The 22,378-nt window shown below is 48.9% G+C and overlaps 3 protein-coding genes and 1 long non-coding RNA gene across 11 annotated transcripts; 2 read left to right on the top strand and 2 right to left on the bottom strand.

Moving 5' to 3' along the window:
- The first annotated feature begins 168 nt into the window (after positions 1-168).
- On the top strand, positions 169-12,505 carry LOC137844940 (uncharacterized). The gene is made up of 2 exons (XR_011090045.1): positions 169-484; positions 11,089-12,505. It is a non-coding gene; the product is annotated as an uncharacterized lncRNA (long non-coding RNA).
- GP1BA (glycoprotein Ib platelet subunit alpha) lies at positions 4,536-9,754 on the bottom strand. 7 transcript variants are annotated; one of them, XM_068661659.1, is made up of 2 exons: positions 9,146-9,742; positions 4,536-7,103 (listed from the first exon to the last, which is right to left on the bottom strand). In XM_068661659.1, exon 2 carries the CDS (start codon positions 7,083-7,085, stop codon positions 4,941-4,943), a length of 2,145 nt encoding a protein of 714 aa, XP_068517760.1. In that variant the 5' UTR covers positions 7,086-7,103; positions 9,146-9,742; the 3' UTR covers positions 4,536-4,940. The 7 variants fall into 7 exon arrangements, 6 of the variants coding, with proteins under 6 accessions (XP_068517760.1, XP_068517757.1, XP_068517753.1 ...); XM_068661656.1 differs by having other exon boundaries at positions 4,536-7,088; XM_068661652.1 differs by having other exon boundaries at positions 9,150-9,742.
- Positions 10,686-19,263, bottom strand: LOC137844933 (butyrophilin subfamily 1 member A1-like). 2 transcript variants are annotated; one of them, XM_068661663.1, is made up of 12 exons: positions 19,126-19,263; positions 17,994-18,130; positions 17,326-17,430; positions 16,243-16,590; positions 15,343-15,624; positions 14,706-14,810; positions 14,328-14,348; positions 13,700-13,720; positions 13,061-13,081; positions 12,590-12,610; positions 12,054-12,086; positions 10,686-11,602 (listed from the first exon to the last, which is right to left on the bottom strand). In XM_068661663.1, exons 3-12 carry the CDS (start codon positions 17,408-17,410, stop codon positions 11,085-11,087), a joined length of 1,455 nt encoding a protein of 484 aa, XP_068517764.1. In that variant the 5' UTR covers positions 17,411-17,430; positions 17,994-18,130; positions 19,126-19,263; the 3' UTR covers positions 10,686-11,084. The 2 variants fall into 2 exon arrangements, with proteins under 2 accessions (XP_068517764.1, XP_068517763.1); XM_068661662.1 differs by lacking the exon at positions 19,126-19,263 and having other exon boundaries at positions 17,994-18,265.
- Positions 19,264-19,337: 74 nt separating this feature from the next.
- Positions 19,338-21,216, top strand: LOC137844939 (E3 ubiquitin-protein ligase TRIM7-like). Its single transcript, XM_068661674.1, has 3 exons — positions 19,338-19,478; positions 19,621-19,695; positions 20,326-21,216. The coding sequence occupies exons 2-3, from the start codon at positions 19,623-19,625 to the stop codon at positions 20,844-20,846; spliced, it is 594 nt and encodes a 197-aa protein (XP_068517775.1). The 5' UTR covers positions 19,338-19,478; positions 19,621-19,622; the 3' UTR covers positions 20,847-21,216.
- Positions 21,217-22,378: the final 1,162 nt, after the last annotated feature.

Genomic DNA, 22,378 nt, shown 5'->3' with positions numbered 1-22,378 from the left:
CAACAACAAAAAAGCGACTGAGTATATTGGGAGCTTATGTGAAAGGAAATATTCCGGCTTTAGGAACAAAGATAACTGTAATCCTTATAAGCCTCACCAATTCGTGACACAAGCGATCTTGACATTTCACTGAGTGTTATTCCTGGCTGGGAATGGCAGACTGGGAAACCAAACTCCTGCCTGGAGGAAACGTACCGCTCTTCACCCCACTGGCTGCCTGCTGGCCCCTTGGCTTGGTGCCTTGTTAGAACAGCAGACTATGCGAGAAATGTGTGTCTCTAGGACTTCAGCTGGCACAAGTGCTGTGGCAGAGACAAAGATATCCTTCCATGTTTTGTCCAGCCACTACAGACAGAACAGTGAGCTAGTTATGGGTCACAGGAAACAACGATGGAGGAAATGTTTTGGAAGGACAGGACCTTTCCACTTCCAGCACATGGGGAAAAGACTTATTCCTGCTGCTGTCATCACCAGTGATAACAAGGTATTCATAGCACATATTAAAAAAAAAAAAAAAGGGGAGGGGGCAATGGGGAGGAGGGAGAATGAGTTTAATAAACCTGCAGTTCCTGGGGACAATACCCAGAAATGGTGATCAAAGATGTATAATATTTTGAATGGACAGAACAATAGAACACACATACACTTCTGATTGAATACACTTTGATTAAATAGTCTTTTAGGATCAAGCAGTGGTCACGTTGAGTTCACGATCCACTTGGATTGGCCGTTATGTGTTTCAGCAGTTGTACAACAATCATCCAGGTGACAACTACACTCCACTCCTTGATGGACATGGAAGCGATCACCTGCATGCCAGTCTGGTACTCATATCTGCAGCTCATCATAGTAGACATAATTTTGATGCACAGCATGCTTGCTGTGATTGCTAACAGTGCAGTAGCCAGGAATCAGAGCTAGCTACTTGCCTTGCAGTCTGAACGATGTGTTGATTCTGATGTAAAGCTTGAATTCCTACAACATATTGCTGTTTTTCAGTTCCATCAATGACTGCATGTCATTTAAAGCCCATGCTATCCAATTTCCAATGTGCCCTATCCCCTGCCACATGTCAATATTATTCAGCATGACTTGTGGCAACCAAGATGAGAGAATTATCTTTTGGTATTGCTATTTTCACCTGTTCTACAGGTAATGCTTTGCATATGGAACTCGTAGTCCAATCTATTGATTCATTTGCCTGCTGAAATGTATTGCACAGTACTCACATCTAGATTTAATGGTTTTACTTTTTGTCTTTAACATTTTTGTAGAGCCTTTCCATCTGCCTGGTGCTTCTGTGTAAGCTTCAGTGTATGATATTCCACCCTTTGTCTACACAGCAAAATCTTAAATTTCTTGTGAAGGCAGGGGCCAGCTCTGCAGATGCCCATCTCCTTGATCACCTGTAGCAATAGACCTGGCACTCAAGAGCCCACGCTGAGGCAATACCTGCCAGTGTCCTGCACATGCCCCCTGGAGCACTGTCCTCTGACAGGACCTTGTACCCTACATGCATCTACATGAAATTATGCAATACTTAGTATTATAAAACGATTAGTATATGCATTATAATCTGATATGTTTGCTTGTGTAACAGCCCTTGTGTCCGAGAGAACAACATTCAATCTGAGATTTTTATTTTTATTGTTTTTAAGTGTACAAAGGGCTTGCAATTAGAGGAAGTTAGACTGTTCTGAATCTAGATGATCTCTTAACCCTTCTGTAGTTGTTTACCTTTTTCCCCATTTGTTGGCTGTTTTACTAATTCCCTTGTTACTCTTGCTGCCTGTGGCACATTAACCTTTTCTGGCTGCCAGACACCCACCCAGCTGCTCTCCCATTTCCCCTCTTCACCAGGGTATGGGGAAAAAATAAGATGAAAACATTTGTGAGTTGAGACAAAGACAGGGAGATCACTGACCAACTACCCTCATGAGTAAAACAGACTCAACTTGGGGAAAACTGATTTATTTCCAATTAAAATAGTGTTGGATTGTGAGAAACAAGGACCAAAACTAGACTGTCTTCTGCTGCTCCTTCTCTCCTGACACCTCCACGTGTCCTCACCTTGAGCAGTGCAGGGCGATGGGTTGTGGGGGATGTGGCCAGTCTGTAACAGCTCCTCTCTGTCGCTCCTCAACAACAAAGCTCAGCAAGTCACCCCTAAACATAGAAATTGCAGCTGTCTTTATCACAAGGACATGACCCTCAGTGCTTTATCAGCAAAGCTTTCGGCAGCTGACAAGGGACCACAGTGCTCGTGAAGATGGAAACTGCTCCCTCCTGCTTGACCTTTCTCTAAGTGCTTGGGTAGGCAGCAAGGAGAAGAAGGAATCCTCCTGTCATTCATATCAATCTCTCTATATATATTTTATAAACGTATTTTTATTATTGCAGAGTACTGGTATTACCTGCATTACTATTGCAGACTCCTGGTGTAAAAGAGTAGGCCCAAATACAGCAGAAGCAAGACCAAACTTTGGAAAGAAACATGGGATGATGGAATTGCTATAGAAGCAGAGAACATCACCTGTAAGTACAACCACTGGTGAATTTGCCAGCAGTGGTGTCTCAGGGTGTTTTCGAATGCTACAACCAACTGAAAGTTGCAAACACAACCTAGCAGTATTAAGAATTTTTTAAACATTTTAATATATATATTTTTTCTAATTGACAAGTGTATAGTTATTTTCTTTCCTTGAGCACAGGAACACTTTTCTCTGTAGTAAATACATGCAGAAGTTCAGCCTCTATGCCTGATAGTTTTCCCTTATGTATGCGTGCTAGCACATTTCAAAGTTGCATACGACCAGTGCTTCAGAGCTGGGAGCAGCCAGGAGTATTTCCCTGCCCTTGCCAAAGCATGCTGGAATGGTCCATCAGTCCTGCTTGGACTTCTGCTTTGGGGACAAAAACAAAGTACAGAGTAGGTAAATGGACAATGAAGTGGACTGAAATGTCTTCTCAGCAGTGCTCAGATCATATGTAACTTCATCTGAACTCAAGAAAAACTTTTACTATGAGGGCAGTCAAACACTGAAACAGGTTGTGGAGTCTCCATCTATGGAGATATTATAAACCAACTAGACATGGTCCTGGGCAACCTGCTCTGACTGTCCTGTTTGACTAGATGATCTCCAGAACTCCTCTCCAACCTAAGCCATTCTGTGATTGCTGCTCCTCAGAAAACTCAGACACTTTTGCAGTCCTGGGGTTTTTACTCTGATAAAAGTAGTAACAACGTGAAAAAGAAAATTTCCTTGGAATATTGTCTTGCTGTTTGTGTAAGATGTGCAAGATTCATATCAATGAATGTTCTTTTCTGAGCCCTTTTTCTTAAAGGACATGTATCAGCTAATATTAATACAGCTTATTAGAAACAAGATGCAAACACCAAAGAAGGCCGAGCTAGTTCAGGTAGAGAAATAAGAATGGACAAGAATGACATAGAGACGGAGAACATCGGCAGCTCCAGTCAACTACAGGTGAATTTACTCATAGAGTTGACCATGTTATCTGACACTGCCAATAGAAATAGTTCACCTCAGCCTAGATGTAGCTGCAAATCACACCCTGGTGATGACTGTTTTTTTCTGAATGTGTGCTTTAGATTGGATACATCAGAGAAATAGAATCACTTGATAATTTCTGAATCTGGTTGGTCCAAACACGTGAGCACTCAGTACCAACAGGGATTTTGCACTGCAGCTTCCTCTTCTGAATATGTGGCATCTGAATGCACGGACTCTTATTGCGATCAAGTAAGTAAGAGTCTTTACCTGGCTATGCTCCTTTTATGCACTTTCCTTCCAGAGGCTTTCCCCGAAATTTAAACAATTGGCCCTTTGTGCCACGCCCACCGTGACATACGAGGTTAAAGCGTCAGCCAACAGCGACATCTTATGGCTCTCTGTTCCTCTATCCTGTCAGGCTTTGATCATATCGGCTATAGTAGGGTTAGAGGCTTTAATAGATCCCCAAATTTTCCTACAGTCTGCGTTAGCGTTTTTAATTGCCAATTGTCGCAATAGACTCTCCTGTGTGGCAGGATTCTCCACCTGACAGTCTAAAACATTGTGCAACCGAGCCAGAAATTTTATATAGGGCTCGGTGGCTCCCTGCTTTATAGTTGCGAATGAAGCATCTGAACGGACAGGATGGACACTTGGTCTCCAGTCAGGACCACCAGCTCATGATGACTTCAGGCAGCACTGGACACCACTAAGAGGCCTCCTCACTCCAGACATCAACCCAGTGTCCTGGGTAGAGTTGTCGTGCATGAAAGGAAAAGTGACTTTTATTTCCCTGATGCAGTTCTCAAGGCCTTTTGGGTCATGCATAGGTGACACCAAAGTTGGGGACTGGTGTCTATAGTGCCACATCACATTTATTCTGCATCTATTCAGTCTCTTCTTGTATAGAGATTGCTCTGGTCCATTTACTTCAAGGATACAGGAAAGAATGGGTTAACATTGAAGCATCACTTAAAGTTTAAGACTACCGGAGGTCCAGTAAAATGAAACTAGCACCCATTTGAAAGTTAGGCAAAGAGAATATTTATTCTGTGATTAGCAACCTGAGACTGAGTTGAAAGCATAGCACATCTTTATGTGCACCATTCAGACAGAGGTGATTAGGACACAGTGTACAAAGCAAGCTCTTCTCAAAAGAAGAAAAAAAAAAAAAAAAAGCTCAAAAAGCTGTTCTAACCCCAAAATCAGGCAGTGTCAGCCCCAAACTCTGCTCTGGGGTGACTTCTACCCCTGCCAACTACCCAAGTAATTATTTCAGATCCAGCAACCACAATGAGTGTGAGAGGAGTGCTAAGGGGAGGGATGGGATGACTTCCCCTTCTGTAGCAAGTAGATCGTCCCCTCATGCAACAAAGGTAAATGAGGCAGAGCCATGACCCTCCATCCCTCTCTCTGAACATACATTTACAAGGTGTTGCCAGCACTCTTCACGCTGACAGTGCCGATGGCCTCGGCACCCCTATCCAGGCTGTAAGCAGAAGGGGCCCTCAGGGGGGCAAGGTTTGTGTCTGTCACCTTCCTGGAGAAAGACTTGAATGAAGTATTCGGGGGACAGTGGCAGACCCACAGCTCCTTTGTTGTGCAGAAGGAGGACTCTGCAGGAGGACTGCCCTGTATTCCTAGGTCTTTAATTGTGCAGTAGGTGTGGGATGTAGTGACTTCAGGGCACAGATCTATTTCCTTGATGGTGCAGAATGTGGTTTGTTGGAGGGGGCTTTGGAAGCTGCTGAGATGCCACACAGGACTTTCTGTTGATTCCCTCTGCCTCAAAAGCGGGTACTGCACCTCTTGGGTCTGCAGTGATTTGCGCGAGGAAGGCCATCCCACCAGGCACATCCAAAGCAGCCAGCAAGCTAAAGCCAGCATGGACAGGAGCAGCAGAACCAAGGAGGCCAGGTAGAGCACGAAGTGCAGCAGGCAGCAGTGGCTCAGCACCCACTGCACCCACTGAGGACCCTCCCCACCCGCCCGCAAGAGCAGCATGGGCACAGTCTCTGCTGTGGTGGAGCAAGGACAGAGAGGTTGAGGTGGGGGCAGAGGGGATGGCTGGAGGAAATGTGTGGTGTTTGGGAGAGCCAGCAACTTTGGGGCATGAGGAGAAAGCGTGGTGGTGGAGACCACTGGTGTGGTGGACAGTAGAGAAGATGAAGATTCGATGACCAAAGAGGCCCTTGGCGTGCTAGTGGAAGGCAATGCTGTGGGACTGCTGGTGGGAAACATGCCAGTGGACATCGGGAGAGTGCTGGTGGCAGTGCTGGTGGCAAGGCTGGTTTGGGGATGGTTGCTGGTGCTGGGGAGTCCAGTGCTCACAGCAGTTGTCAGTGAGGTGGTGGAGATGAAGGTGGTGGGGGGAGCAGTAGTTAGAACAGGGGTAGTGCTGGGGGGCTGTACAGTGGATGTGATGGTGGGACTCACTGGTGCAGGAGTGATGGTGCTGGGAGTGCTGGTGCTTGTAGGAACCTCATCGGAAGTGCTTGGGGCAAGGCTGGAGTTAGAAGGGGAGCTGATGGGAGGATTTGTGGTAGTGAGAGGAGGCTGGGTAAGAGCACGTAGGGTAGTAGTGTGCTCTTTGGGGATAGCTGGGTGTGTCATGGGGGAAGGGGACATGGTAGTTTTTTGGGGTGTTCCTTCCTCATCGTAGTCATACTCATCCCCATCTGTGTCCCCCACATTGCCGCAGTCAGACTTGAAGCGGATGACAGGCTGATGCTGATGCTCAGGGGGGCTGTGGCACAGCACTTTCTCCGGGGCCACCTCCACCTTTGTCTTCTCCAGGCCCCGCTCTGGCTGGTAGACGCTCCCCTCATTTAACCGGATCCAATTCCGCAGGTAGGACAGGTCGCAGTCACAGTGCCAGGGATTCTCGGTGAGGAAGACATAGGCAAAGATGTGCCCATCAATGAAGAAGTTGTTGGGCAGGGTGTGGAGGAGGTTCCCTGAGAGCCAGAGGGTCTCCAGCGCTTCCAAGTCCTGCAGCAGCTCCTTGGGGAGCTCCTCCAAAAGGTTGTCCGAGAGGTCCAAATCCTTGAGTGCCCGAAGCCCTGCAAAGGCGTCCCCAGGAAGTGTCTCCAGCCGGTTCCCTCGCAGGTCCAGATCCTGCAGCAACGGCACGGCACGGAAAGCCTCCGGGGCCAGATTCTGCAGGATGTTGTAGGACAGGGCCAGGCGGATGAGCGAGGGCAGGCCCTGCAGGTTGGGCAGGGCCACCAGCGCGTTGCGGGACAGCAGCAGCTCCCTGAGGGACGGCAGTGGGGACTCGGTGTTCAGGGTCACCATCCCATTTTCAGACAGGTCGAGGTCCTGCAGTACGGTCAGGGGCAAGAAGGCGGCAGTGGAGACAGACGTCAGGTGGTTGTCATTGAGCAGCAGGATTCCCGTGTCTTCGGGCAGGCCAGAAGGCACTGCGCTGAGAGCCTGCCCCGTGCAGTTCACCTCCAGGATGTCCTTCACCTTGTTCATCTCCGATGGGCAGGGCTGTTGTGGGTCAGTGGCACTGGCCAGGGGCAGCAGGGCCAGGAGGATCAACACAAGCAGCACAGGGAACCGCATGGCCTGCAGGGGAGAGCCCTGGACACGCATGGGTACAGCCCCAGCTTTGCTCCCCACCATTGGCAGCAGTGCTGCCAGCCCACATGAAGCCCTCTGGAAGCCCCCTGAGCCTGCCCAGAAGCCCCCCGAGCTCTGAGCTCCTCCCTGGCATGTGAGGAGCAGGAGCAAGCCCCAAGGAGGGTGCAGAGCTCATGCATGTGCTGTGGCAGCACCTGCTCCACTAGCTACCCTGGAGAGCCATGTGGGGCCTCCCCCACCCACCCTCACCTCATTGCTTTGTGCAGAGGGGACAGAGGAGTCCAGCAGCCTCAGCCAGTGTCCACCCCATCCTCCCGTCCTCACCCTCCTCTGAGGACAGCAGGCTCTTGCCCAGTGAAGCCCTCTGCAAGACTTGTGCTCCTGGGGCAGGAGTACAAATCACCAGAAGAGCTTCCTCTTCACAGACATAACTGTCCCAAGCCCCACCGATGGCCACCGCTCCCCTGGCACTCACCATGAACCCCTCAATGTCTGCTCTCCTGCTGCTTTACCTCCCTCCTGCCCCAGCAATGGGAGCTGCCCTGGCAGCGGCGCTCCCAGCAGGGCTGGCCAGGCCCTCTATCAGCACCCCCAGCTGCTGGGAAGGGAGCTGTGGTTTCCGGAGAAGCCAAACTCATCTGCTGTCCTTCAGTATAGCCCCCGCTTTAATGCACTGCCACACCATGGCTCTTTGCAAACGCCTCCATCTCGTGTTTCCATAAGAAACTGTGGGTCAGCTTGGCTACAAAATTTCTTGCTTAAGGTCCCTTGACCTGGGGACTGCAGCCTGCTTGGCGTACCAGAGAGGAGCAGCTTTTGCACATCACCTCATCTGGTTGGTGGTGGTGTCCAGGAGGGCTCCTTTCTTTCTGGCTTCCCAGAAAAGAGAGGGATGGCTCTTCTGGAGAGCTGCAAGGCAGCTTTAACGTCAGTAGGAGAAACCACAGCACAGTGCAGGCAAGGAGATTAGGAACAGAGGAAGGAACTGGGTTTTGCAATTCTTCCTGCTCTCCATTCCCATGGCCAAGCCATCGCCACTTCCCCGGCCCACAGGTCACCACCAAGCACTTTGGGCAACAGGGCTGGGGGTCACCCAAAATCTACAAGGGCAGGTGCTGCAGAGGAGGGGAGATACGGGTTTTGTACTGTTTCTACATTCTGTTGGTCATGGCGGGTTAATGCCAGTCAGCAGTTGAAGACCCAGCAGCTGCTTGCCCACTGCCCCCCAAAGCAGGATGGGGGAGAGAACTGGAAAAGCAAAAGGGAAGAACAACAACAACAAAAAACACCTCATGTGTTGAGTTAATGAGAGTTTAATAAGAGAAGGGAAAGGAGGAAAAAATAAGTAATGCAAAGGCAATCACTCACTGCCTCCCACCAGCAGACCAATGCTCAGTCAGACCCTGACCCACAGTACCTAGGAAAGACACCCCAAAGTTTATTGCTGAGCATGCTGTCATAGAACAATAGAATAGAAACACAGCATGATTTGGGTTAGAAGGGACCTTTAAAGATCATCCTGTTTAATCCCCTGCCATGGGCAGGGACACCTTCCACTAAATTAGGTTGCTCAGCACAGGCTCATGTCTCAAGCCCATCTAGGTCCCTCTGGATGGCATCCTATCCTTCCACTGTGTCAAGCACACAATGCAGCTTGGTGTTGTCTGCAAACATGCTTAGGATGCACTCAGTCCCACTGTCCATGTCGCTGACAAAGATGTTGAATAGTGCTGGTCCTAGTACAGACCCCTAAGGGACACCACTCATCCCTGGTCTCCACCTGGACCTGGAGCCACTAACTGCAACTCTTTGAATGTGGCCATCCAGACAATTCCTTACCCACCAAGTGGTCCCTCCGTGTTCTAGTTAGATTCCAGGGGCTGAAGCTGATTAGTTCAGCCCAGCAAGGATCAGAAAAGAGTATATATATATAAAGCAAGTGAGCTATTCTGGCATATCAAATACACTTGCACACACACACACACAGCTGAGAAGCGATAGAAAAACAAAGAATTTATTAATGAGTTAGCTTGTTAACATACCGACTCCAGGGTGATGGCAAGGGTACCAATGAGCGTGATGCTTTTCCTGGTCACTGATGTCCATTACCGAAACCCAATAGATCACAGATACTTAGCCAGGTCATGATTGGCACCCTGTCAGTGTGGCAGGTATCAATGTCTTGCGGGCGTCCCCGTGGAGGCAACGTTGACCTCGGTTGATGTTCCTGCCTCTCAGATGCAGAGCAACTTGCTCTGTTTATAAGTTTTGCCCTTTTTGTGCTCCCAAACCCTACAGGTTGCTAGTTGATAGGCTGCTGCGATCACGCACAGCTGCATGGCCAGCGCGTGCTGTGCGGATGGCAGCATTGTCTTGTGCCGGATGACCCGTGTGGCCTGGTGCCATATCGCTGAGCTAGCAGTGTGTGTTCCCACAAAGTCAGCATTCTGCCTTGCTAGTTTCATAATGCCTGTTTCACATTGCACCTACCTAATGGTTTTGAGTCCTAACATGCTCTGTCAGGTCCATGTCTCTCCAGTTTAGAGACAAGGATATCATGGGGGACAGTGTCAAATGCTTTGCACAGTCCAGGTAGATGATGTCTGCTGCTCTTCCCCCATCCACCACTTCTGTAACCCCCTTGTAGAAGGCCACCAATGCACACAGCATGGGAAACGAATAGAAGGAGTTGGAAACCATGGTACAATTAAAGAGACTTGGGGAGAGAGGTCGAGGGTTCAGGAGCACAAGTTGTGTTCTTCTCTGTCCCTCTAGTTACAGGAAATAATGAGGGACTGGACATGATGAGCCAGCAGATTAATTATTGGCTCCGAGCCTGGTGTCACCGGCAGGTGACCAGCAGAAAAGGGTTTTAGGATGGGACTTGTCAGGGTTCATTGACAGAGTTTTAAACTAGGTATGAAGGGGGGTGGGGGTAGAACCGGGGTCACTAGAAAGGAGTCTGAATGTAACATGCCAGTTCTTGTGGGTGAAGAAAGTGATAGCAAGACCTTGCAGTCCTGTGTTTTGGTGAAGGATGAGGATGACACAGCAATTTGCAGAAAGGACACAAGGGTTGGTGAGAGGTTGATAACTATGAAAGCACCTGAGTATGGTCAAGAGGGTATTAGGTGTTCTCCATCCCAAAAGGTGGCCCAGCTGAGGTGCATTTACACTAATGCACACAGTATGAGTAAAAAACAGGAGGAGCTGGAGGCCACCGTGCTAGTAGGAAACTATGATGTAGTTGCCATCATAGAAACCTGGTGAGATGATTCCCATGGCTGGAGTGCGGCTCTTGATGGTTACAAATTGTTCAGAAGGGGTAGGTGAGGAAGGAGGGGAGGTGGAGTTGCCCTCTATGTTAGGAAGTGGATAGATGAGCTAGTCACCTGGACTTGTGCTGTGGCCAGGGGACTGCACAAGCACAGCCTGGGCAAGTTCTACTGCTGTGCTTTCATGGCCTTCTGCAGGGAGAGGTGACTCGTGTCTCAGAAGAGTCTGCAACTTCCCCCTGCCTAAAGGATGTGGATGCAACAGCCGCAGGCACAGACATCCCATGCTGACTCACACATAAAAAAATCCTGCTAAAATAACTTTATTCTGTACTTTTTACAAACAGTCCCTGCTGAGGGAGTGTCTCTTTTCAGTGGAAGTGTTGCTCAACAGGTAGAGAAAGAGGATGAAAGGCCGCTGTTACAAGCTGCAATCGGGGAAACCCATCGTGTATAAGGGATTCTGTCTTCCCCATGAGAGAGGTGCAGCCCTGGGTCCACAGAGGCAGCACAATCTCCACCCTTGGAGACACTAAATTCACCTGAACAAAGCCCAAAGCTACCTAAAGTAGCTTTGAAGTTAGCTCTGCTGTGAGCAGGAGATTGCAGTGGAAACCTTTACAAGTTCCCTCCAACCTCCATCTTGCTATGAGTCTATGAACTATGGCAGTGCCATATGAAGCCTTCTCTTTCTCCCTTCCCTTCATCAGGGACACATTTTGAGCCATGTACCAGGACCCAGCCAGACCCATGGGTGGACTCTGAACCCATCGAATGATGCCAGTGGAAATGTGAAGATAGAATTCTTCTCATCAACACTGAAAAATGCCACCCGGCCCACTTCATAATCCAGAGAGACCCGGACCCGTGTGGGAGCCTGGCTTTCATGAAGGCAAGTGTGCTCAGGGGACGTGAAAGCTTTGAACTTCCCTGCCCAGTTCCCCACTGCCCAGATGCCCTCCTCTGGGCTGAACTGAATCTCGCCCTTCCTCTTCACATCTTCTCGAGAGACCCCTACGGCCCATCCTCCTCCATCCACCACCTCCACCTCCCAGTAGTATCTCCCTGAGGTGTAGCCCTCGCAGCCCAGCACGCAGCGCCAGGGGTCAAATCTCTGAGGGAGGCTGGGGACGTTCTGCAGCTTGTCCTCTCGCTTCACGCTTTTGCAGTCATCAGACAGGACAAGGTCACAGTGGGCTGTGTCTGAATCCAGAACCACCGCCACTGTGGGACAGAGGGAGTCAACACGTCAGGGCAGAGCTCTCCCCAGGAGAGGCCTCTGCTGAGGCTGCCTCAGGAAGAAGAAAAAGGGTGAAGGTGACAGTTTGCTGGCTGTGGTATGGGAAGATGCACAAGCGATGGCATTAGTGTGAGGAGCAGAAAATGAACCAGAGAGAGGACCCTGAGCACACAGGGAAGAGGACCATCAGCACACCTCCAGGCTGAAGAAGTCCTTGCATCTCGAAAGCATGGCCAGCGCTGCTCACTAAGGACCAGGACTCTTCAGGTTTGTCTGAGAGTGGAACATGCACCGAGTGAATGAGGGGACTGAGTGCTGCACTGCAAAGTAAGCATCCCTGGTGCCACCAGCGTCACTGCAGGAGGGGAGTTGTCAGGAAGAGAAAGAAAAGCAGGGAAGATGATTCAGCCCCCTGGAAGACAGAACTTCAATTACCATTTCCAATAGGCACCGCGTATCTTCTCCATTCTTAAAACAAAAACAAAAGACAAAAACAAAAACAAACAAAAGAAAAATACTGATGAGAAGTAATCTGAACACCCTCGTGGTACTGGAATAGCTCAACATAATGATATGCTGGTGTAATTGCACATTTCCTGAACTGTAGCTGTATTTGTAAAAGTCATCTCACAGTGTGTAATTTCAAAACTTCAGTGTCTAGTTACATGGAATTGCTTCACCCATTCCGATAAATATGATCCCTTTGTCTGGCCTCACACAAATACTTACCCTCTGTTTGTACTTTGTGAAATGAAAGCAATTTTTTCTTGGTATAGAAGGATTACAGAGAGTAACATAAAAACACATACAGAGCAAAGGAAAACAATGTTTCTGAAATGAGTTCAGCATTTGCCACCTCTTCCTTTCCCAAAAGAAAAAAACAAAACTAGGCCATAAATGCAACACCCAAACGAGAAAATGAAAGTCTCTTACCAGGAAGTCTCTTACTAAGGAAGGAGAATGATACTCACCAAGCTCCTCAGCTTGTCTCTCTGCAAAACAAAATGCATGTAAATCATCACAAATGGGTTGTGGGATGTCGGCTTGGATATCACCTCTCCTGCAACCATCTGCCTGTGCAGGAGGCTGTACTTCTGCCGACCCCAGCAATGCAAAGCCCTTGAAGGGTGACGGTGCAGGTCCTTCTTCAGCCCAGGGCTGAGAGAGGTCCCTGAGAGGTCCCTCTCTGGCCAGGGGATGTGTCCCACAGCGCTGCCATCAGCTTACGGTGTGTGCAGGGAGCCCCCAGCATGCTCACCCTGCCACTGTTGTCAGCCACACCCCAACCCCAGATACCATTTTCAATCATCTTGCATTTTGGCGGTCTTAAATTCCCTCACTCTTTCTTTTCCCCACACTCTCAGCTGCTCTTAGGTTCACTTCACATCTTAAGAATATACAGTCAGTAAAAAGTCCTTTTTAAGGAACGGAAGAAGACTCACCAATTTCAGCAGCACGGTGCCCTAAACAGCAAACAGAAGCACATCCCAGTTACTCTTTCCAATCACTGCCCTTGGATCCCAGCTAAGGGGCTGCACAGGTGAAGGGAGCTGTCCTGAAGGGACAGGTGCATGGATTTGTTCTCTCCTGGCATGGACTCCTAATTTCCCAGTGAGCTGAGCTGTATTTCTTTTCCCTATCAAATGCAATGGCATCACTTTAGCAATGAGCAAGAGCTCCGTTTTAATAGCCAAAGGACTATTTGTTGGTAATGAGCTGAAAACAAACAAATATATATTTATATTCCCTCTTCAAATGTTTTCTTATTTTTTAATTCCTTGGTAATCAAACCATCCTTCTCTTGATAACAAAATTCTCAAGGGCTTATGTTTCCGTAGTCATCCCCTAAAAAGCACAAACTTTTCAGTGCTACTTCACTGCTTAAGTTAAAGTCAGTGTTAAAAAGCACTGACAGTCACTCAGGAAGAAAATTCCTACAATGTTACAGAGTGAATGTTCATATTATTGGCTATTTGGGGGAGGAAAGTCTTTGCCTAAAGAGAACATTTGAATGTAACGACAGGGTGAATAACAAGTTTTTGCAGAGGATTTCACCAGGGAAGACAGGGAGTGAGACTTACATAGTGCTGCTGCTTGCATTGCTGAAAAGCAAAAACAAAAAAGTGCATTACCACCAAAGTCAATTCCTTTTTCACTGATACACCTGTTGGGGCAGGGAGGGGGCTAAAATTGTGTCATGGTGGAAAAGCTGCGGCCCAAGGGCTCCTCCAAGTCCCTAGGGCAGAGGTCATTGCTGCATTGCTGGACACCAGCAGGTTTGCACGAGCAGGGGAGGAGCAGGGGTGAAATTTCACTCCTTGCTGTGATGCTGTGTTACCATTCTGTTCCCACATTTTTGTTTTGTTTTGTTTTGTTTTAGTGCTGATACAAAGCTGTGTTCCTACAACATGAAATGTGTGATCCCCAATTGGGAAGAACCTGGAGAGTCCTTTGCAAAGCAAAGACCACTGTTGATACAATATCTGTTCATGCTCTTTTTGGTTCCGCTATGATTTTTCTTAAACTTTCAACACTATTTCACAGCTTTGTAGTTTCATTATTCCAGAAATGAATTTCATAATTTTCTATAGCTGCTAGGCAACCCATTTGCCTCCACCACTCCTACCCCTAAAATAAGTCCCATCAAGTCTTCAACTGAAGGGAATTCTCCCATTTTCCAGTTTCTGGAAAACAGAAAGTGAAGCTTACCTATTTTTTTCTCATGCTGTCCTATGAAAGAGAGAAAGAAAGAAATGTCAGTCATTTAAAAAATCACCACTTCCAATGAGCTCTGATTGACTACAGCCACATTACAACCACACACAAGGCAGCAAGGCAGCGGTGTCTAAACGTGCTGCGGTACCTTTGTGACCCACAGGCTCCCTGCCCCTTCTGCAAGACATCAGGATTTCTATTTCCTTTATCCCTCTGTATGATTTACATGATGGGGCACAGTCCAGAGGCGTCACTGAGCTCCAGGCTCAGGACCATCCTCATAGCCCAAACCTACCCATGAGCCAGAACCAGAGGGGCTGAATAAGATGGTTTACAGAGCTCCCAGCCCCAAACGCTGTACCAGGACTATACCTTTCATTCTAAATAGATAAACGGCGATGATGAAAAGAGAGAGCACAGCAACCAGGACCACGCCCAGGCCAATTTTCCAAGGATGGGCATTTTGGAAAAAGGGATCTGAAAAATAGAAGCCTCAAAGGGATTAGGTTACTCTGCAAGCAGAAAGAGAAAGCAGATTATTTCCATTTCATACAAGCCTATTCCAAGCAGCTCTGAATCTTATCTCTCTATATATTTCATTGGTCAATATAGGAGCAATAAAAACCCGGGTTAACAGGGGTGTTAACAGGAACACTCCAGTAGAGAGCACTGCCATCAGGGGAAAGGTATTGGCCTGCTGGGGAAATAAATTCTCCCAAATTGTTCATCCCCAGTATAAGAATGAACCAAATTAGATCTGAAAACCACGTGATCTTGTGAAAATCTTATCATCGGACCAGGATTTTACAGCAGGTGAGATGGAGGTTTCACAAATGCCGCCCAAAACTACAGGGGGAAGGAAGTTGTTTGCAGTGGCAGCATGCAAAATGCACTCGATGCACCTCATACCCGGTGTGCAAGTGAACCTCAAATTTTCTGCCTACAGCACCTCCAAGAGCACCGATCCCCTGGAAACGTCACCAGGATGACGCTCCTGTCCTCTGCTTACCTGATATGTAGAAAGAGGACTCCTTCTCCTGGCTCTGCAGGGCAGGTCTGACCACACAGGCCACCTCCTGGCTTGCATTCCTGGTGAGGATGAGGATGCTCTCCATTGCAAAGAGGCCGCTCTCGTCCTGGGTGATGTTTTCTGAGAGGGAGGGCAGGTGCTGCCCGCAGTGGTCCTGCCACAGCACCTGGGGCTGCGGGAACCAGCCGGCTGAGCGGCACGCCACGCGGATGCCTCCGTCCTGGTAGTGCTCCAGCACGATGCGCGGAGCAGAGCCGCTGGCTGCAGGAAAACAGAGAACCCGGGTTATTGTGTGGATGGAGCTGTTCCACGGGATGCCAGGTCTGGGGGGAATAATGGGGTCTGCTTGATCCTCTACTGGCAAGAAGGGATGCGCCTCAACACAGGCAAATGCATGTTTTACTTAGGGCCATGGCAGCAGCTTAACCAGTATCACCAGCTGTTAGAGAGATGCACAGAGACCCCTCTTCCAGGCTTTTTCATATTACCCAAAGCTCTGCCCTGGAACCTGCTACTTCAACAAATTAATCCTTAGGCCTGGATATTAAAATATAAAAATATTAAACAAGGCATTCTTACTTTATTATCCAATGACTTTTTTTTTTTTCCTACACCCACTTATATTAAGAAAATAAGATCAAGAACACTTGGGACATATCTCATGAGCTCTTCACAACTGCTCAGTGGCTGGTTTTATATCTCTGAGACAACTTGATTAACATTATCAACTGTAGCACTTGATAAAGACTTATTCCCAAAGCAAGCACCTGAAGTCGCTGCTGGGATGAAGGACTGGTAAGAAGAGCACTGGCTGCAAGGAAGCAAATCAGAGGTAATGGGAAGAGCCCCACAGTGCAGACAGGGACACAGACTACAGACCTGTCACCTTCAGCTCCACCACAGCCTCGTCGTACCCTGAACCACTGCGGACAAAGCAGGTGTAAAGCCCTTTGTCAGACAGCTGGACACGGAAAATTCTCAAGTCCACGCTGCCATTGGTGAGGCCGTCTTTCAGCAGCTCTGTACGCCCTTGGTACTGAACCATCTGGTCCCCATACTGGTCCTGGCGGTCCTTGTAGCGATGCACAAAGGGTGTGAATTGCTCCCGAAACCAGGTCACCTCCATGTCCTGCACGCTCTGCGCCGGGGAGACGTGGCAGGGCAGCACCACGTCCTGGCCAACAGCCATGGCCACGGGGTCAGGGGGTCCCTTGACGCTGAACGTGGCTGGGAGAAAAAGAAGAAATGACCATGAGTTTGCTGTGGTGACAGCCCTGAAAACCAGCAGAGCTGCTCTGTGGCAGGGTAACCACAGCAGATGAAACAGGAGGCAGGAAGGCTGGGAGCAGGACCTAGCCACCACCCCCTGCTCTGCCCTGCCCAAGGTCTTCAAACTACTGAAAGGATGAGTTGCTCTCAAGGGGACAAGATGCTGCTTGGGGGGAGACGGAAGTTTTGTCTTCTCTCTGTGCTGCCATGCAGCCTTTGCTTTTTTTTTTTTTTGCTGTTTTAATTTATTTTTTTTGCTTTTTTTTTTTCTCCCTCTTCCTTTTCCCTTTAATTAAGTTATCCCTATCTCAACCCGTTTTTTTTTATTATTTTTTTTTATTTCCAGCATACTTTCTTCTCCCTCTCTTTTTCTAAGTAGGGGCAGTGAGAGAGTGGTTGTGGTGGAATTTGGCTGCCCAGCAAGGTAAAAACCACCACTGCAGGAGAAAGGAGGAAGTGGCTGAAAGGTGAGTGATTGGAGAAAGCAGACAACTTGTGCACGTACAAAACTCAAATAGTTTTTAAAAGATTTTTTGTTGGTGTTCTTTCTCCCTTTATTAAATTGGTTCTGAAAAGGGTCCTGCACAACCTGACCCTGCTCAGTGCTAAACCATTCACAGGGAGTGGCTCAGGAAAATATTCAGGCTGGAAGTGAGTACCGCAAGGATCAGCAGGAGACAGGGGAATCCATACCTGATTGAAGCTCACAAACATGGAAAACCAAACTGTAAGGGATAAAAGCCAGCAGAGAGCACTGGAAGTGGCAGCCAAAGACCATCCTCTTTGCTGGAGCTCAGCCTGGGGATGGAGAAGGAGAAGTTAAGGGAGAAAGGCAGAACAAAAGGGTTACGAGTAAAGATTTGAAAGGCAGAATATTATAGGGAATAATTTACTTTTAAAGGAGTTTATTGCTGATTTCAGCACCTTTTTTATAATATCCAGGAAAAAATCTAAGATTAAATTGCCCGGGGTTGAAGTCAATGTTACATCATCAGTCTGACTTTGCCACTTTTTCATTGCATTAAAGGAGATGTTGTAGCTTTCCCTTCTTTCCCCATCTGGGAAATTTCTACAAGTTTTCATACCACTTGGGTGCTTTGTGCACAAAGCAGCATGCACCAAGCAGTTACTTGAATATAGAGTTCCTTTTATTGATTTATTGATTTATTTATTTTTATTCAGCCCTGAATAAGAGCTGGAAACATGCAGGATGGCAAGGAAAGACTCAGACTGAATGCCCCTGGGGCTGGGGCCACGCTTCTCCCCCAGCCCAAACTGGGGATGTGATGGGCAGGAGGTCTCAGAACGGAGGTGAACACGACAACAGCAGCCTGAACAGCCCACCCTGGCCCCGAGCTTACCTCTCCCTCTGTCCCGGCTTTGCTGGCAAGGGATGAAGCACACGGGTGGACTCGTCAGGGAGCAGGAAGCAATTTCTCTGTGCAATCTCAATGAGATGTCACTGCCGGCCTGCTGCCTGTTTCCTCTTGCGCCACCTCTGCTGGAAAATGAAAGTAACCGAGAGATGTGGTCATTTCTTGTCAATGCTTTTGCTCCGGAAACACTCCCTTCCAGCCCTGCTCTTCGGCTGCATCCCCATGCCCCAGCTCGGTCCGGCCCCAGCGTCTGGGAGGCGAGAGCATCAGGTGGGGCTGCTCCGGGACCTGCCAAGGGTGACAAGGGACAGGGGGAAGCAAAACACACAGGGGCACAAGCCACAAACTGTAACGGAGATGATAACATGAAATAAATCCATTCATGCCGATTGGTAGAGTGAGAACAGCTATTCCCAGGACTTTGTTGAAACAGGATGGAAAAGAAAAGGGGGAGGCAACAAACGAAGCATTCAGAGACACTGCCTGGCAGATGCGATAGCAGCAATAATTAAAACGGCTTCGTAATTCACAATAATTGTGGGGCTAGCAAGAAATTGCAGGCACCGCTTCAAAGAAGGGCCAGCCTGGGCTTTGGGCTTTGCAACTCATAAAGAGGCAAATGTGGGAGGTTGCAGGCACTGGGGGAGGTTCAGAGGAAGCATGTGAAGGGTGGAGGACTCTTTTTTTTTTTTTTTTTAATCCAGTCCTGAATAAGAGCTGGGAACATGCAGGATGGCAAGGAGAAACCCGGACTGAGTGCCCGTGAGGCAGGGGCCACGCTTTTCACATTGCTTCTAGGCATGTGAAAAGTTGCCTGGAGAAAGGGGCGGTGGGATACAAAGCCCGGCACCCACTGTCCCCCACTCCCCTGTTTACCAGTAGAGCAACTGAGGCAATGCATGCCCTGAAAACATCTCCCCCCATAACCCCCTGGCAGCATGATAAATCTGGGGAAGCCTGTAAGGAGCCTGACCTGGCTGTTGGTCTGTGGATGGTGTCCCCAGGGCACCCAGGTCCCCAGGGCACCCCCAGCACACCAGAGATGAGCGCAGGGCACTGGGCCCAGGAGGGCTCAGAGCAGCCTCTGCCAGCAGCGCAGGGGACTCTTATCACCAACCTGCAGCTGGCCAAAGGGAGGGAGATATGGCAATTCCCGTGATGTAGTAACTGCTTTTCCACAAACAGGACAGGGGCACTGCAGGAGCGCCGGGAGGGAACTCCTGAAGGGAGACGAGCAAAACGAGTGTTAGATGAGGCCACGCAGCTGCTGGCAGCTCCCGCTGCAAGGAGCAGACGGTGCCAGACACCCAGGAGTGCTCTCCCGGCCATCCAGCTCCTTTGGGGTTCAACCTACTCACTTGAACGAGGTGGAAACACTGCAAGTCCAGTCCAGCCAAGATCTGCTGAGGTCAAGGGAGTGGAGAGCAGACTGAAGATGTTCAGACCCATCTGAAACCTACCTTCCCACAGGTGAGTGCCAGCTCTGGCTTCTTCATCACTACCTCTGCATCTGGGGAACAGGGACCCCTTTATCATCTTCACGTGGTCTCTATGTCTTGCAATTTCCACTTTCATCAGGGAATACATCTCTCTTTCTGCTACTTTTCTGCAGGAATGCTGGTGTCCAGTATGGAGATAGGAGAGATGGAGACCCTGGCCAATGAGGTGGAGGAGGGGGGTGGAAGAGGTGAGTTTTTAGAGGGTAACTGCTGTGTTTGGGAGAAAATTGTACCCTGCTTCTTCTGTGGAGGAGCCAGTTAGGGTCGAGGCACTTGGGGCTTGTCCCAGCCAGGGCTTGTCATGGGTTTGAGATGTGGTGGCTGCACTGTCCCCAGCTGGATTCCTCTAGTTTATCTGTAGACCCACCACCACAGACACCTGAGCTGCCATCCTTGGCTCTCTTCATTGCCCAAAGAGGAAGAGGAATCTGAGGTCATGGGTTATTGGTCTTGGGGTCAATCTCTGTCACAGTGTGTGCTGGTTTGTGCCCCCACATGCCCATTTCTCTCTTGTATCACCACAGAAACCTGATTGCAGGCCCAGGTGTCTGCACAGCAGATGTGCACCCCAACGCTCAGGTGCACTGTCCTTAGGAAAAAATCAGGGTCCCCTTGGCCAGGAACCATAAAGACAGTCCAGGAGAGGGCAGGAACAGGGCAGAACTGAGTCTGGGGCAGTCCAGCACAAGGGGGAGGGGGGGTCTGGCCAGGGGGAAGATATCTTTCCAGTTCTTTCCCCATCCCTCCTCTTGCCAGGCACAGCCCTGATGCACCCCCGGGGGCTGCCTGTCCTGAGCAGCTTCTCCTCTTGTCCCCAGCGGATGTGACCCTGGACCCAAACACTGCCAACCCCTTCCTCATCCTGGCTGATGATGGGCGAGACGTGAGGCGTGGGGACACGTGGGCGGCGCTGCCCGACAACCCCGAGCGGTTTGACACGGAGCCGTGCGTGCTGGGGGGCCGGGGTTTCACCATGGGGCAGCACTACTGGGAGGTGGAGGTGGCCGAGGGGGGCGACTGGTGGGCTGCGGGGGTGGCCCGGGAGTCTGTCAGGAGGAAGGGGGTCCTCAGTTTTACCCCTGAGGAGGGGATCTGGGCCGTGGGGCAGTGGTTTGGACAGTACCACGCTTTTACCGACCCTGACTGGACACCCCTGCACCTCACCCAGGTGCCCAGGGCCATCCAGGTCTCTTTGGACTTGGTGGGCAGGCAGGTGGCATTTGCTGATGCTGAAAACGAAGCCCCGATCTTTGCTTTCTGCCTGGCTTCATGTCCTGAGGAGAGGCTACACCCGTGGCTCTGGGTGGGGATGGACTCGTGCCTCAGACTGTGTCCCTGACATGGAGGACAACCAGAAGAAAGATGAATACCGTGGGCTTGGATCACGCTGCCAGGAGCTGGGAGCATCGTGTGTCCTTGCTGTTTTTTCCTCACACAGTCCCTCTGGCCAGTGAATGGGAGAAATGGAAGGTCCTGGAGATGGACAATGGGGGCACGGGGATTTGAGGCACACAGGAGCTTGGTGCAAGGAGGCCCCAAGGCCAAGATGTGGTGTTGAGTGCCGGGACACTGTGGAGCAGGTTCATGCAAGGCCATGAGAAATGCATCGGGTCCAAACGCCTTAAAAATTTCCAAGTACCGTGTCTGGCTTTCTTTAATTAAGCTTAATGATTAAGTCAAAAAAATAAAAACATATTTGGGTGCTGGGCCTCATGATAACACTTATCTTTTCCATACATCCAAAACTTCTCCCTGCCTTATTTCCAGCTCTCACTGGCATCTGCATTAGGCACATGTGTTTTTTTTCACATTTCTTACAGCAGAAGACTAGGGAGAGCTGTAGGGACACGTGAAGGGAAGTGAGCAAGAAACTGATTGAGGTGCCTGAATCCCATGGGCCAGATAATTCCCATAGATCTACCAGTTTTGGATCTTCTTCCTCCCCCTGTCTCGGTCTCCTTTTCCTCATCTCCTGTAGAATCCTTCAGCTGGTCAAAAACACACAGGCCACTTGTGGACAAAATAAAAAGGATGAGGGAAGGGGAAGGCAGTTTGAAGTGGAAGCATTTTATCTTCCACTCTGCTCCCCTAAACTTTATCTACAAAAACATTTACCAGCTAACGGAGCCTTCAACCTCCTTGGGACTTTAGCTGCAGTATGTTTCTTTGCAGAAGTTTTGCCATAAAATAACCTGTTTTCAAGGATGTGAAACTGTAGGGCTAGACTGAGAGAAAAAATAAAAATAAAAATAAAAATAAAAATAAAAAATCCTAATTCTATAACAATAGGGTCAATGTTTTTCATCTGAGAAAGATCAGAAAAAGATTTTCTGGGTGCAGAAAAACTTCAGCCTCTCCCAGGAATAACTCAGGGGCAATCTGTTCAGGGAAATCCTACTGCTAGAAACTGATCTTTTACACAGTTACGTTAACAGAAGCAGTCAAGGCTGAGATGTAACAGGAAATTAAACTTTCTTCCTTGTTTGCCAAGAATCTGCTGCTGGGGCCAAGAAAACACATGAATGTCGGGAAAGGATTGTTAAAGATGCACACACGTCCTCTCCAGCTGCAGCAGCGAGCCCACCTGGGATTTCCAGAACTTTTATTTTCCTGGAGAATACAGGAAAATCAGAAAGTTGTTTTCTCTAATCTTTGAAAACTGCTTTGCATTTCCACCTCACCTCAAATAAGTTTGCTATGAAATGGTTAATGTACAGAATCACACCCCTCTCTCCCCCCTTTGCTAGGAGCTGTTTTATTTCTTTTATTTCTATGTCTATACAATATGACTATTAAATATTAGCCAAAAAAATCTGTGGAGATTGTCTGAAAAGTGCTGACAGAGCAGTCAGTACCAGCACAGCTGAATCC

The sequence above is a fragment of the Anas acuta genome, chromosome 26, assembly GCF_963932015.1.
Source record: "Anas acuta chromosome 26, bAnaAcu1.1, whole genome shotgun sequence".
NCBI lineage: Eukaryota > Metazoa > Chordata > Aves > Anseriformes > Anatidae > Anas > Anas acuta.
This window is presented reverse-complemented; position numbering and strand designations above follow the sequence as displayed.